The 16113-nt window shown below is 38.1% G+C and overlaps 1 protein-coding gene across 3 annotated transcripts; it reads right to left on the reverse strand.

The window, feature by feature from the left end:
* Positions 1 to 7912: 7912 nt before the first annotated feature.
* LOC104110746 (probable glycosyltransferase At5g03795) lies at positions 7913 to 13751 on the reverse strand. Of its 3 annotated transcripts, none has more exons than XM_009620285.4 (3): positions 13322 to 13751; positions 10656 to 11223; positions 7913 to 8471 (listed from the first exon to the last, which is right to left on the reverse strand). In XM_009620285.4, exons 1-3 carry the CDS (start codon positions 13644 to 13646, stop codon positions 7991 to 7993), a joined length of 1374 nt encoding a protein of 457 aa, XP_009618580.1. In that variant the 5' UTR covers positions 13647 to 13751; the 3' UTR covers positions 7913 to 7990. The 3 variants fall into 3 exon arrangements, with proteins under 3 accessions (XP_009618580.1, XP_070047527.1, XP_009618581.1); XM_070191426.1 differs by having other exon boundaries at positions 10656 to 11186; positions 13322 to 13637; XM_009620286.4 differs by having other exon boundaries at positions 10656 to 11305; positions 13322 to 13607.
* Positions 13752 to 16113: the final 2362 nt, after the last annotated feature.

Here is a 16113-nt window from a genome sequence, read left to right on the forward strand (position 1 = left end):
AACTAAGTGTTCCAATTCATTCCAAAGCCTTCTCGAAACCAACCCAACCATCTCTGCAAGTTACAAAAAAATAAGTAAGCACACGCTAAGCATCAAAGGAGCTCAAATGCACAAAATGATCGGCTGAGTCGTTACAACCCTGGCAAAGTCTATATGGATTTTGCAATCCCAAGTGACAACTTTCATACTTTATATGCATTATTTAGAGGAAAATGTGTCAATATACAGATTTATCATAAAATAATCAAATTTATGAGAGGGAAGGAAACTCTTTTGTGATGCAGGTAAAAATGAAGCACAATATTTTCAGATTTGGTATGGTTCAGGTTGTCCCCTCCAAATTGCTCGATTGGTGGAATGATCTTCTAGAATGTGACTAGAATCATGCTAGGCATGTATTGGGAAACTTTCCATCCTTAATGGGGGTCAAGTCGTGCAAGGAACTCAATGAAGTTGCGATTATCTTTTGGGATGAGAAATGGGCCGTCTTCCGATTTGGAAACCTGAAAATGACTCTGTTGCTAGAAGAATTGGGGATTTTACTAAGCTTAATTGGGATAGTATCATCCTCCTTGTACCAGAAAATCGCTGACCTCGGGGTTTTCTTCGAGATTTTGGGATAAAAAGAAACATGAACTTGACTGCTTGGAAAAATCCTGGATCTCATTCGATTTCATGTCTAAACGGTTTGGGACTGGCAAGTCATATAGAGAGTTTCATGAAAAATTTGCCATAACATGCAGAGATTGGATTAATTAAAGGGTTTTTGCTTTTGTTGTGCATTTTTTGGGGCTTATGATATTCCTGAAACATGAAGGAAAGTTTCATACCCTTCTGGCCATGGTAGTTGATGTTGTGTTTAAAGGACTTGATGGTCATGCCTATATTATTGTTCTTATGATCTTGGCAGAAAAGTATCGAGCCTTAGACCTTTGCAAGCATGGTGCGAGCTACTTTGAAGGATGTAATCTTTTGTTACAAATATGGTTGATACAATATCTTTAGAAGGCAACTATCATTAAGAATTCCTCCGTCGGCCAATATGTGACTATATAGCAAATCATCATCAGAGCAGAGTGACCTTGACTCTAGATAGGTTCGCAAGGCCTACTAGCTCTATGGGATAGGCATACCTCTTCAATGACTTGTCAATCGAGCAAGTGCAATAGATGTTCGAATGGTTTCCGAACAAGAATTTGATAGCGCGATACAAGAAGGTGACTTATTTGGTCTTGATAGGGCTACATGGAACCTATCCATATGCCCCACTGAGGGTTATGAGGTAGGATGGATGGAAACAAGTGATACCACAAATGGTAGACATGAAATGCCACAAATCAAATTTTAAAAGGGACAATGTGCCACTTAAGTATGAAATTTTGAACATCTGGAATCAAAAATCCATTGTGGATGAAAAGACTATAGAACCTGATAGATACTATCCTTCATGGCTTGAAGATGACATAACAGAGATTGTCAAACTGGTTGTCAAGCTGAAAGGCAGAATTATATACGAGGATGCAGAAGCACAAGTCCAATGAACAACATAATCAAGATATGGAGGCTAAAAATGAATGGCAAGAGATAGCAGACAAGTCAGCAAAGAAGGTGAAGTACTTGGAACAAGGATTGCAAGAGCTGGAAACAAGTATGAAAATTAGCCATGTCCTATATGATGATCGACATTCGTAATATTGGGTATATGATTGTCGGTGTGAAGAAGACAAAATGTAATGAAGGTCCATTTTAGGCAAATTAGACTAGGATCATTTTTCTTTATCTCTTATGCTGGGTAATAAGGTCTTGAACCATTAGTGATTTTATTTACGTTTTGGGAAATAGAAAAACTTTGATTAACTCTGAGTTAATGGAATGAAGCATATTGGCACAAAAATTTCAAATTATTTATCGTCTTAGGCCTACCTCAGGTATGAAGAGGTTCCAAAATAGGACGCGTATTGAAGGACTTAGTGGTTTTCTCTGATATTAGTTTAATATTGCAAGACTTTTATTTTCCTTAGTATTCATTTCACTATACTAACTTAATTACCTTTGTCTTTTCTTGTTTTTAAGATTACTCTCCTCCCAATGGTTGATTTGTGCACCCTACCTATTTCTTCATACCACACCATATCCAAAGGGTTTTCCCCTCCTCCTACTAGCAGTCGCAAAAGAAAAGATAAAGGCAAAATAAAAGATGCAAGTGGTATGGTTGATAGGGATGGTTTCCCCGCTCCAAGAGAGGCTGTGGAAATGTCAGATGGGGTAAGTGTGCTAGGGCAGAGTGATTTGGTCCTTCGGTTGGAATATAAGATTAAGGAGTTACAAGGTGAATTGGAGCAAGTCAGAAATCTTGCAAACGTATCCCTCACCCTTAACATCCCAGACATCGACCACCAGAACAATGCAAATGCCGCCAAAGATCAAGTCCCTCCACAAAACAGGCTACCACCACCAAATCCACCACTACAAGTCCCACCACATCATCAAAATCCACTACCACAGTGTAACGACCCAACCGGTCGTTTTGAGCACTTGCATTTCGATCAGTAGCTTACGGGCATGAGTAACTCCGTATGATGTATTATGACTTATGTGAATCGTCGATTTTGGTTTTCAGATTATTCGGAATCGAATTGGAAGAATGGATTTTATTGTTGAAGCTTTAACTTGGGAGAGTTGACCAAGTTTCACTTTTTATGAATTTGAACCCGAAATGGAGTTTTGATGGTTCTGGTAGGTCCGTTGGATGATTTTGGACTTAGGAGCGCTTCCGGATTGTGATTTGGAGGTCCGTAGTGAAATTTGGCTTAAAATGGCGGAAGTTGGATTTTTAGAAAGTTTGACCGGGAGTGGACTTTTTGATATCGGATTCGGATTGTGATTCCGGGAATCGGAATAGCTTCATTTTGTCATTTGGGACTTGTGTGCAAAATTTGGGTTCATTCCGAGTTAATTTGCTATGTTTCGGCACGAGTTATTGAAGTTGAAAAGTTCAAAGTTCAAAGATTTTGATTTGAGATGTGATTCATCGTTTTGATGTTGTTATGTGTGTTTTGAGGCCTCGAATAAGTCTATATTGTGTTATGGAACTTGTTGGCATGTTCGGACGGGGTCCCGAGGGGCTCGGGTGAGTTTCGAACGAGATTCGGATCATTTCATTGCATTTTTGGACTTTTGCTAAGTTGCTGGTTCTGGTGTGATCGCACCTGCGGCTGGTTTGCGCAGGTGCGATGGCCGCAGAAGAGACAGAGGCGTCGCAGATGCGAGGTGAGTGCTGGGTGAGGAAGACCGCAGAAGCGAAGATTTGGGCGCATATGCGGATGCGCAGGTACGAGGTGATGGAGCGCAAGAGCGAGGTATTTCGCAGGTGCGGATGGTGGCTCGCACCTGCGATGTCGCAGAAGCGGATATGTTGTACGTAGGTGCGAGGGTCGATTCCTCAGCTGATTCTACAGGGGCGGAGGTTATGTCGCAAAAGCGACGCCGCAGAAGCGGTTAATGTGTCGTAGGTGCGAAAATGCTGGCAGAAGCTATAAATCGAGGTTTTGGTTCTTTCTTCATATTTTGAGATGTGGGACTCGAATTGAGGCGATTTTTGGAGCAATTTTCATCACAAGGATTGGGGTAAGTGTTCTCTACTCGGTTTTGGTTATATTTCATGAATCTACCTTCATTTTTGGTAATTGGATTGTGAATTTTAAAGAGAAAATTGGGAGTTTTGGCCTAAAGTTTCATAATATGAATTTTTGAGTTTTGAACATCGAATTGGAGTCGGATTTGAGTAAAACTAGTATAGTTGAACTCGTAATTGAATGAGTTGTCGGATTTTGTAAGTTTAGTTGGGTTAAGAGGCGCGGGCCCAAGTGTGATTTTTGGCCGATTTTGGATTTTGATTAAGGATTCGATCTTTATCATTTGAAATTATTTCCTTGGGCTTTATTTGATGTATTTGAGTTGCTTTTGGCTCGTTTTGAGCCGTTCGGAGGTCGCTACGTGCGTGATGGTATCTTTGGAGCATCGCTTGGCTTGTCCGGCATTGGTATTGGCTTGTTCGAAGTAAGTAACTCTTTTAAACTTAGTGCTGAGGGTATGAAACCTTGTAATACGCATTATGTGATCGATATTGAGGTGACGCACATGCTAGGTGACGGGCGTGTAGGCGTGCACCATGTGAATTGGGACTATGTTGCTTCTATGGCACTGTATAGTGGTCCTACTTTGTTGATATCCGTGTTTCCACCATGTGATAAAGTAGTTAAGCTGTCAATCATGCTAGATATCATGTTTAGGCATTATGCCGATAGTGTTTGGACCCATAGTGGTCGTTTCTTACTGTCATCTCACTGATTTCATTGATATTTTGTACTCAGTCATATACATGCATTCATACCATATCTCAATCTCAGTTATTATTTATTGATATATCATATCATATTGTCGGGCAAGTTTCATGACATTGTGAGCCCGTGAGTGATACTGGAGAGATTGATGACTGAGTGAGGCCGAGGGCCTGAGTGAGAGTGATATTTTGGAATCGGGTTGCACGCCGCAGCATGTTATATTGATTACATTTTATGGGATCGGGCTGCACGTCGTAGCGATGTAGCTCTTGGGCTGAAAGAGCCCCTCTGGAGTCTGCACACCTCCAGTGAGCACAGTTGATTATATATATGTATATGGATCGGGTTGCACGCCGCAATGAGCCTTATGGCTATATATATGTAGATCGGGTTGCACGCCGCAACGAGCCTTAGGGATATATATATATATATATATATATATATGTGTGTGTGTGTGTGTGTGTGTGTGTGTGTGTGTGTGTATGGATCGGGTTGCACGCCACAACGAGCCTTATGGTTATATATATGTGGATCGGGTTGCACGCCGCAACGGGCCTTATGGTCATATGTGGATCGGACTGCATGCCGCAACAGGTATTGTACAGTGCTGAGTGATTGAGTGTGTTGAGCATTGAGCATAGTGAAAGGGAATGTGAGACAGTGAGATTGAGTACTCTGAGAATGTGAGTACATGAGCTCATAATTGAGATGCATTGCATTTGACATGCGTACTTGAGATACATGCATAGAGATGCATTTCCTTCTGCTACCCAGTTTTGGTGACACTTATGATTTTACCTGTATTATGACATATAGGCGTAGAGACGTACTTTCCTCATGCTATCTGAAAATGAAACATCTTACTTATCATTGAAAGGAGTTTTGGGAAAAATTACAGTTTTCAAACTTACTCGTATTTTGGCATTTTCGGTAAAAGATTTGGGCTTTCACTGAGACACTTGAAAAGAAATGCCTATTTTTCTGAAACTGTGACCGAACTGAGCATTTTATTTCTGAGATACCTCTTTTATTACTTGTACTATATTGTTATGAACTGTTGTGGAATATTGGTGTTGGACCCGACCTTTGTGTTAGCTCGTCACTACTTTCAACCTTAGGTTAGGTTTGTTACTTACTGAGTACATGGGGTCGGTTGTACTCATACTACACTTTTGCACCTTGCGTGCAGATGTTGGCTGTTGATGTTGTTGTGTTCGATGGGAGCTGGATTTGAAGAAGTACCTGCATCCCGGTTGTAGCTGCCTCTTGTTCATGGTAGCCTTAGATCTATAAAACTCTATTAATGTATTTTTCAAATAGATGATGTATTTACTTCATTTCAGCTTTGTAAACTCTATTCTTAGAAGCTCATGATTTGTACTACCAGTCCTTGGGAAATGTTTAAGATTCAAATAATTTCTTTACTTAACTATCTTATTAAATATCATTGGAATTGGATAGTTGTTAATTGGCTTACCTAGTGGGTTGGGTTAGGTGTCATCACGACTAGTTGGATGTTGGGTATTGACACACAAGTCCCTCAACATCACTAAAACTCGGTACCTCAAAACCCGCTACCACTTCATTATCAAAACCCATCACCACTACAAATCCCAATCCCCCACAAAATCTGCTATATCCACAATACTCACAGAACATGACTTATCCCTCCCTCAGAATACCTCGCAACCTATCTCCCATATCCACGATCCACCCCAAATATTTGCCAATGATCCTCTGTGTACCTGAATCCCTAGAGCGCAACCAGACCAATCCCATCTATGTTGAAACCTTACCCTACACCCCCTCAACAAACCCAATACACGCCTAAACCCGCTAAAAGGGACTTACTAATCAAGAGTATGGTTGAGGAATTGCATAAATTTTTCGGAATGGTCCAAAGTGTTGTAATAGGGAAAGGAATTGAGGGTCTAAGCTACAATGATCTGTGCATTCAACCTGAGTTGAGCTACCCAAGGGTTATAAACCACCAAATTTTAGAATATTCGACGGTACTAGAGATTCAAAGGCTCACTTGAGAACATACAGTGATAAACTTGTGGGAGTAGGGAAGAACGAGCAAATCCGCATGAAGCTGTTCATGAGGAGTCTTACTAGGGACGCTTTGTCTTGGTATATTGGGCAGAATCAAAGAAATGGCACAACTGGGTTAGTATGTCTTCTGATTTCATGGGTAGGTTTAGGTTCAACACTGAAAATGCACCAGATTTGCTCTACATTCAGAACTTGAAGAAGAAACCCACTGAGACGTTCCGAGAGTATGCTACTAGATGGAGGCCTGAGCCGCCAATGTGCAACTACCATTGGATGAAGGGCAGATGGATAAGTTTTTCATATGTGTTCAAGATCCCCAATACTAAGAGAGGTTGATGGTAATTGAGGATCACAAATTCTCATATATCATTAAGCTAAGAGAAAGAATTGAAGAAGATACCAAGAGTGGTATGGTAACTATTTTTGAAGCTCTGCAAGCTACGAATAAAGCGTTGCAGTCAGGGGGGATTTTTGAAGTGAAGAAGAAGGAGGAGATCAGTGTTGTGATGGTTGCTCAATTGGGCGGATCGGGCGGGGCAAATGGATGTGGGCTTATATTGCCACCTCTAGTCAATTTGATCATTATTTAGAGCTCAGCGTATTTATGTGGAACCACCTTTTAAAGAGGAATTCCAGTCACACCAGTAGTAGAGTTTCCAAGTGCTTGACGAAATATTAGCAGTAGATTCCATTCCAATAAGTTATTACGATTCAATTATTGTTAGAGCATCTTGTTTACCTACTATACAGCCAAATTGGCAGTTAGTTAACAGTAAATGTTTTTCTCCCTACTGCTGGCTGCCAGCCATCTGCATGTATAAATTGTATACCGTCCCCTATATATTACTTAGCCAATTTGAAATTTCCTCTTCGCTTTTTTTGTTCTTTTCAAATCAAGAAACTTCCTGGCTAGTTCCTATATTTTGAAAAAACAATTCATTAACATTTACTCACGTTTCATTTCCAGAAATTGCAATTTAGCCTCCGCCCATCCTTTTCCTGGTCAAATTTAAACCCCATCTAAAAACCCCAGACCAAAACCTCATAAAGTACTACTATAAATATGCATGGACCACCAAAGAATGAGAAACTATTCCCTAACTACCAAAACAAACGAACTCAATCCTAGTTTAGTGTAGACAGATGGCTAGGATGTCCAGATTCACGAGCTTCATTTTCAACCATAACATGTAACAGACAATCTTGTCCAAGTCCAGGAATAGGACACAAGTACGTAACAGGCAACCACCAGTAGTAAAAATCAACCATAACATGTGACAGACAATCTGAATATGGGGCATTTGTTCTAGTAGCATTTTCATTGTTTGATTTGACAGTAATCTGCAAGCGTTTTTCCTTGTAATTCCTATACCTTTTGGGCATTTCTCTAGGTTTCTTTTGTTAGGAATTTTTTGAACTCTATTCATGTATTATTTTGTTCTTTGATTACCTCTAATAAATTGAATATCTTTTATCAATTGGTATTCCAACTTTTCACCTGATCACTGGTACCGTGTCAAAGAAGGGTTCCTTGTGAACCCGTGAAAAATGGGATTAATATACAAAATTCAACGTGTGATCTGGTAAAATGTTCATTGAAGCCTTAAAGAACTTCTCCTTAGCCACAACTCATACATAACCATATAAAAGGCATCAAAATCAACAGGGGAAACATGCCACTGGAAGTGTTTTCTCACCTTCAGAACATTGCTATGCAACATTAAGTACTCCTGCTGAGTTATGCCTTGAAGGATTTTCTTCAATAAAGGGATGTCTAACGTGGCAACGATGACTGAAAAATGCTTCCAATCTAATATGTCCGCAAATGGAAGATCATAATGGTTCGCAATGATCACAGGTACACAGCCATAGAACAAGGCATCAGCAATGCGAGCGGTGTTCACTTCATAGCCTTTGACATGAAGGCAGAATTTGCTATCAAGAAGTTCTTCGGCATAAGATCTTTCAAGGTGACCAAAGTGCACAAAGATGTCAGAATCATTTCCCCACCACTCTAGAAGCTTTTCACGTACAGGAGAATTTATTGTTCCAGCAAAAAATCCTAGCTTTTTCCTGAAACCATTCAATAAAATGAGTTTATTGATCTCTACATAAGAAGAAGCCCCCCCCCCCCCCCCCCCCCCACACACACACCCCACATGGCAAAGAAAGTTATGAACAATATATTCATCTAAAAGCTTCTCTAACAGTGCAAGTGAATTTTATCTAAGATAGTGAAATCTAATACTTCTTACTGATGGCAAAACCAACAGATAAAAGGAAACAATATCAAAGAAGTTCTCGGTGAGTGGTAAACAGCTGAAACCTTTGTCCATGAGCTTCCTATCTAGTAGCTACACGGCACCATATCCAAATATACACATTTTAAAGTCAGGAGTTCTTACTGGTGGTCACTAGAGCTTCAATGTTCTTTAGTCTAGCTTGAAACATACAGCTTAACCCAGTCAACTGAATGGTATAAAGGGCAAGTTAAAGGAAACCTTCTTAAGCTTGGATTAGCCCCCCCTCCCTTTCCTTTCTTTTTGTCTTCCGTTACCTTTTTTCACTGTGTGTACAGAATCACACTTCTTCAAACAATATGAAGACTGCTATAACAATATCAGAGAACTACCAGCCGACTCAAACTGCTTGCTCATCTACCGAAGGTTGTTAGGAGGAACAGCCTCTTGCATACACCGGAACAAATCGATTGTACAATGACCCTTGTTGAATGGAATCCTCGAGCAGAGGGAGAAAAGAGGAAAATATAAAGAAACCAGGTGCTACATACAAGCGAAACAGTGCTAGCCAGGAGCAGAACAAAGAAGTGGCACTTACCACTGACCAAGTTCTGAGTAAATCTTTCTCTCATCAAACAATTTACAGATAAGTTGGTGACTGTTTAAACCACCGCATAAGATATTTGAACTACTTAGTCAAGAACAGGAATACTGAACTTAACCAAGAGACAACTAAGGTAAATCAAAAGGGAAAATATAATGGAGCACCTAACAACACATCTTCACAGACCAAGAACTTCGAGATCACCCCTTTCACTCTTCCCCTCTTTCGTCCGTCCACGAGGCTGTAAAAGAGAGAAAGGGGCGGCCATTTAGTGGGAGTCGCTTCGGTTGTAATTCTTTTATGATGTACTTAATAACACATCTCTATTCAATAATTTCCACATTTAGTATTTCTTATCTTCTCTTTTACCTAAGCCATTGTATTCTCATTTACAGCCAACTATGGAGTTTAGAAAATCTCTTAAGGGTAAACTTTGCTCTTTGCCTCATCTGACTCTCATATCTACTCCATTTTCCCCATGATTCTCGCCTCCACTGCTCCATCTTTCTTCCACAGCTACATTCTTGTCAAAGATATCTGACATTTATCATTCAAAAAATAGTGCTTATCTGGTGGCAGCAGTGTGTATGGAGATACCATTACAAAGCATTTGGGTGATGGTGCAGGGACAACAATGTCACCAGGATTCTTTGTGCACTTGTGTCGAATAGGCAGGACCATGGACACAAGTATCACTACCTCTAATGAGTTCTGCAAAATACACTTAAAACTTTCCATAAATTGGTCCCACTATGTTCGATAACTTTACAGGCTCAGCAAACTATCCAAGTCCAAGTAATATATGGGGATAGTCACTATAATTGATGAAACGAATATCCCTTTAGGCTCTGGTGGGATGTCCAGATCTAACTAGTTTATTTAATATGTAGTAGAGATATTTCGTACTAATATGCAGACACCAAGTGGTCGCCGACCCTGAACGAAAATCCAAAAGACCAAAAGGAATAACCAAAAAGTCTTTACAACATAGACCATATTTAACCATGGAATTGGAATTAAGAATCCAAAAAGGTTAAACCTATAAAAACATCTAGTTGGCAAATGGATTTGATTACCTTGAAGTTTTTTGAACAGGCTCCTGTACAAGACACGTCAATTTGCAGGTTTCACATGAGGTATACAATCTATTACGATTTAATATGCACATGGGAGCACAGAAGAAAGGCATATGATGAATGCCAAAAAAAAAAAGCTTTCCCACAGATGGGCATATGATGAATGCCAGTAAAAGCTTTCCAAGATGCATGACAAGATAAACAAAATTATCTTGTAAGATTCCATGTGCTTATCAATTGACAGGTCATAATTTGAAATTAACCCCAGCTAAGTAGTCCGATATCTGACATACATGCAGTGAAATAAGATAATACAATTCAAAAAGACTCAACTGACCTTTTATAAGGTGCAAGATTTGGGTCACTTCCTAGCCTTGGCCAAATCTGGGGCAAGGATGCATCTTTATGTGGAATATATGATGATACGAAATAACTTGAAGAACACACAACTTGGATCGCGTTGATCTTAACATCAATTGCTTTCTCCATGGCAAAACGACCAATGGAATGACAGGCAACATAGAAATGGTCAGCCCCATTGGTGTGGTTCCAGTAAGGGTACTCATGACTAATATTGAAGATGTAGCTTTTTATGAAGTCTTTAATACCATCAATCCCCACACGTGGATCATGCCGCAATCGTGCAATTGAGAAAGGTAGAAAGAAAAGATCTGCATTGGAAGGATCCTTTGTAATGAAGTGGCTTGTCACAAGAATTTTCTTGAAGTAACTTTCACTGGCATAGTTTCCGCCTGGCTCAAAATCAACAGCCAAGAGTACATTGGAAAAGGGATCAGCCTTTTGGTGAGGATAAACATATATCTTCAAGCTCCTATTCATTTCTTTGTAGTCATTCATAAAGGTATCTCTGTCATGGAATACCGCGTTGTCATTAACATACTTTCCTGAAAATAAAAGCCAACTATTTCGAGATCCAGAAAATAAGCGACAAAGCTCAGAAAAGACAGTAATCAGGGCTATAACACCCTGCCAAAAATGCCAATCAGGACAGAATATTATTGGGCTGCAGGCAAATATATTTGCAGTAAATAATATAGCATTCACAGAATATAGTTACTTCAGATAATAAACTGACTAAAAATCATACTTATCAGAAAAAAACCACGGTAGTTATCGATATGGCAAAGAGATACAACTTAGAGAAGGCCAAAATGACATGGTTGGAATCCACAATTATATTACACTACAATCTATTTCATAATTCAAAGATAAACTGGGCCGAAGATACTGGTTTAGCCATGTATGCATGACTTCTAAATATAGGTAAACCAGTGGACAACTGGAACAAAATTAAGCTGATATATCAACCTACAGCCTGTGGTTAATCAACATAAATACGACAGGCCACAACAAGAAAACGTTATCTTGTTTACCTATCTGTTCCAGTATCAGAATCACCCCAACGGTGGGTATAATCTTGAAACGTCTCCTTTTCTCAGTCCCAGGCCAGAAACTACTAATCGCGACCCGACTCCCAGGGTGATAGTAACTCGTACGACATGCCTCGTAGCTGGGAAGGCTTCCTTATAATAATTTCAAACTTGAATCGCCACATTTTGGCTTCAGAAGACTTAGGATGTGCTATGTTTTTCTTTTCTATCAATCACAGAAAATCATTGCACTCACCTTATAATAATAAAGAAAAAGAAGAAAAAAAATTGAGAGAACAACTAGGTTTAGATGATAGAAGGCACCTTAAGAGAAAATAATGACTCTGCAACTTTTCCTGTTTCATCTATTTAGATACCTTTCCAAAGTAAGCATGCCAACTTAAGATTCAGATTATTATATTCATACTTAATTTTCGAGGTGAAAAAGAAAGAAGCAAAAGAGAAAGAAGTGAAATCTCCAAAAAAATTAAATCTTTTATTTTCATTTCATCTACCTTATCCTTCTATGCATATGCTTAAACATTGTCCATTTACTACAATTGGACATCATTTCTCTGAAACCTTTTCGGTACTTTCATTTCCTTCTAATAGTTTTTTTTTTAAAATTTATTTCTTTCCTTCTTTAGATGTTATAAGCATTCACTAAGGGTAGATGCAAATCACCAACTCACTGAATAAATCAAACAATCTACTGAAATAGCTTCTAATGCATCTAACCTGCCAAATGATGAACTTGGAAACCCAAGTCGTTGAATGCACGAGATTCCCAATTCTAAATAGGTACGTCCTTTAAGCATCATCATGTGCCATTAAATCAAAGAATAAAGCATTATCCTTTAAGCATCAAATCAAATCGTTGAACATACGAGGTTCCCAAATGATGAACTCGGAAAGCAAATCATTGAACTGTACGAGGTTCTTAATTCTAAATAGGTAAGTCCTTTAAGCATCATCATGTGGCATTAAATCAACGAATAAAGCATATGATCCTTTAGCACAAAACTCAATCTTCACACTGTCCCCGGTATCGAAATCCTCTAACGGTAAACTTAGTGTAGCAAATTCAGCAATTCTTTTAAGTTCTCAATGCAAAGTGCTAAAGAATAAACCTCCTAACAACATAGCCACTTCCTAAAATCCTCTCTCCCTGCTACAGTTTTTGTCCCTTCTACCTTTTTCATGTTCACATTTGGTCAATTAGAATTTAATTCGAGGATAGAAAATAATATATTGTATTATGATATTTTTCATTCCAAATGATCATATAATACATTTAATAAAATGTATTCCGTCCCTACCATTTTTCCATTTTATGTAATATTGTTTGACTGGGCATCGAGTTTAAGAAGTAAATAAAAGATTTTTTTCACAGACATTTGTGTGGCAAAAAAATTATATCATTATAAATAAGAAGTTGAAAATTAAATTGTTTCTAAATGTAAAAGTACTCTTTTTTTTAGAAGGAAAAACTACTCTTTTTGGGACAGATTATTATAAAGTAAATTACATCACATAAAATTGGGACTGAGGAAGTAACTAATAGTAAAAATCTACAAAGTACAACGATTTTAAATTCTTCTTCTTATCTTACCATTCAATTCCATATGCCTCTGGCTCTGAACATTTCCAATTCCACCAGTGCCAAAACTTTGTATAGAGCCAAGAAATGAAATGTTGACCGGCTTCTGGGAGGTGGAGTTGAAGGATGAAAAATCAGTAGAATGAGTGAATGTGAGATGGGTTTGTTGGGAATGAGTGAAGAATTTGGAAATGAAGGAAACGTAGAAGAGAATTAAGAGAGAGGTGACGAGAGCTAAGGCTGTGGGTAAGAAAAAGAAGAAGAAGGATTGTGGTGAGTTTGAGTCACGACGGTGTGTGAGAATTTTGAGCATTATCGACAATGGAGTACTCGTCATTCAAGCTGCTGCCTGCTTCTTTAACAGTAAGTGCACATTCCGACATGTATTGCAGGATGTAGGTGGAAGCATTAATGTTGAATAGTTGAGGTACAAGCATCTGCTGTATACAGAAAATGTGATCGGACGTTAGATTTCAAAATATTTTTTCAAATTTATTTTAGAAAAATATCTAAGTTTTAAAAATTATCACAAATACCCAACAGTACCATTATCACTAACATTCATTATATTATCGCAAATCATAGTCCTGAACATAAATAAATTTGATGCAAAATTATTATTTTTATAATGAACTACATGATACACTATGAGGTGACCGAGAAGACGAAACAATATTATTACAAAATAATAAATGGTGGGCTCTTTTATAAAATACAAAAGTTTGGGATAATTTTTAAAAAATATAATAGTGATATTTTGACCCAAAACCGGCTATTGAGCTGGTTTTGGGATTTGAGATATGGAATTTAAGATTTTGCTAAAATATAGGCAAAATTTATGGCCAAACATGTATTTGCCAAATAAAATCTAAATTTATTTTGACAAATTCTATGACCAAATGAATCCTTAGAATGCTGTATTTATTTGCTCTGACAAGTAGCAATGTCAACTGGAAATGAGGTATAAATCCTCATTACATTCTTTGTCAGGCTAAAGTACAAACAAATCCCATATGTTTTTGACAATATCCAAACGGACCTTTGAATACTTTTTGGAAAACAATGAATTACTAATCAAACACATTAGAGAAAAAAGTTTCAAAAAATTGAGAAACTACTCCAGAGGTATTGTTTTGGAATCTAATCTTTTAACATAACAATATCTTTATACTACGTCACAAAGTTCACAAATTTTAATTTTTGTGGTTTAATATATGTTATTTTTCCATAATGCCAATCATGTGTACTTTCAAATGCACACGCAAGTATACATAGTCAACAAACAATAAAGTGATGAATATAGTGCCAAACCCACATAGACTTGTCGTTAGCTACCTACTAATTGAACTAGAATGTCGTAATCTAATCGAGTTCCCGAGTTGGAGTCTTTGTTACTAAGCTACTATTGCAAATATTAAATAAACGATCACGGCAACATAGTGCTTTTAAGAGTTACTTCAGTAGAGATGAAGATCCCAGGGTTGTGGCTGGTTCACTAATCCTATTGAATTCTAGTCAATCCTTCTTTCAATCTTGAATTTCCTATGATTGTTAGTTCACCAGATTATCTTTACTTACACGATTCTCCCAAATTACTACTCGTCTATCCAAGATATATTAACGCATATATCCCAATAAAATAAATCTATCAAGAATGTATTACGATCAAGGTAATGAATTGAGCAAGGTGATTAGGATATTCATATCCTAATCACAAATTCGCCCCTTAACCATAGGGATAAGATCATACTCTCTTTTATTTTTCTCTAATTTAAGAACGGCTTTTCCAAGCATATCATAAATAGTTGATAGAACTTAAATTGGCCAAACAATCAAGCAATTATGCACAGAATCAAAGAAACAATCATAAGATAAAAAATTATAATAAGGAAGAACATAACAACCAAACGTCAATATTCATGACTATCCACAACCCCACAATATAGAGCTTAGCCATAAATAGTTACAATAATGATTACACAAGTATTTTATATAATAAAGTTACTAGAAAGAGATAAAAGATTGAAGAACTCGATGATCCTTGCTCAAAAGTTGCTCCACACGATCCAGGTTGACTCCAGTATGTCGTTTATCCTCTAAAAATTAGGTTTATAAACTCTTTTATACCAGTTAGGGAAGTGTAGAACTAAAGAAACCTTATCCTTTCTGCACTAGAAAAGTTTCTCAGACTTGGGCGCCTTAGGCACCGCGGATCGGTGGCCCAAGTGCCCATTTGTTTTTTCTCGGCTGCCTTCACAGCTGGTTGCGCCATGGGTTGGCCGGTCCCCTGGGCGGTGGAATCTGTTTCTGCTTCTTTCCTTTTGTCTTTGGTGCTCCAGGCGTCAAATCTCGGTGGCCTGGGTGCTGAAGTATGACTTCCTCCATTCTTTTCTCTTATTTTCTACTTCGCTCGTATGCAATTGGTCCATTTTACTTCAAATCAAGTCCTACACATATAAAGATCAAAATTAAGCTCAACTCATCATGACACACATCAAGATCAACAAAAAAAGAGAACGAGTAAGGCAATTAGCATACAATTAATATACACTTTTAGTCAAACATCAACACCCCACACTTAAGCTCTTGCCCGTCCTCGGGCAATCCAAACTTAACTATATCAACCACACAATATCATTAAACAAAAATGCGGAGGAGCATATAACAATCTAAGTGTACTACACCTATGATCATGGTTGATACCGATAATTAAACTCTTGCATACGAACTTAAGAACACTTCTTAACTTCCACATGCTAAAAGAAAAATTCAAATCCACGTACATTAAAACAACCTGCCCACAA

Source organism: Nicotiana tomentosiformis, chromosome 1 (genome assembly GCF_000390325.3).
Source record: "Nicotiana tomentosiformis chromosome 1, ASM39032v3, whole genome shotgun sequence".
NCBI classification, from domain to species: Eukaryota; Viridiplantae; Streptophyta; class Magnoliopsida; order Solanales; family Solanaceae; genus Nicotiana; species Nicotiana tomentosiformis.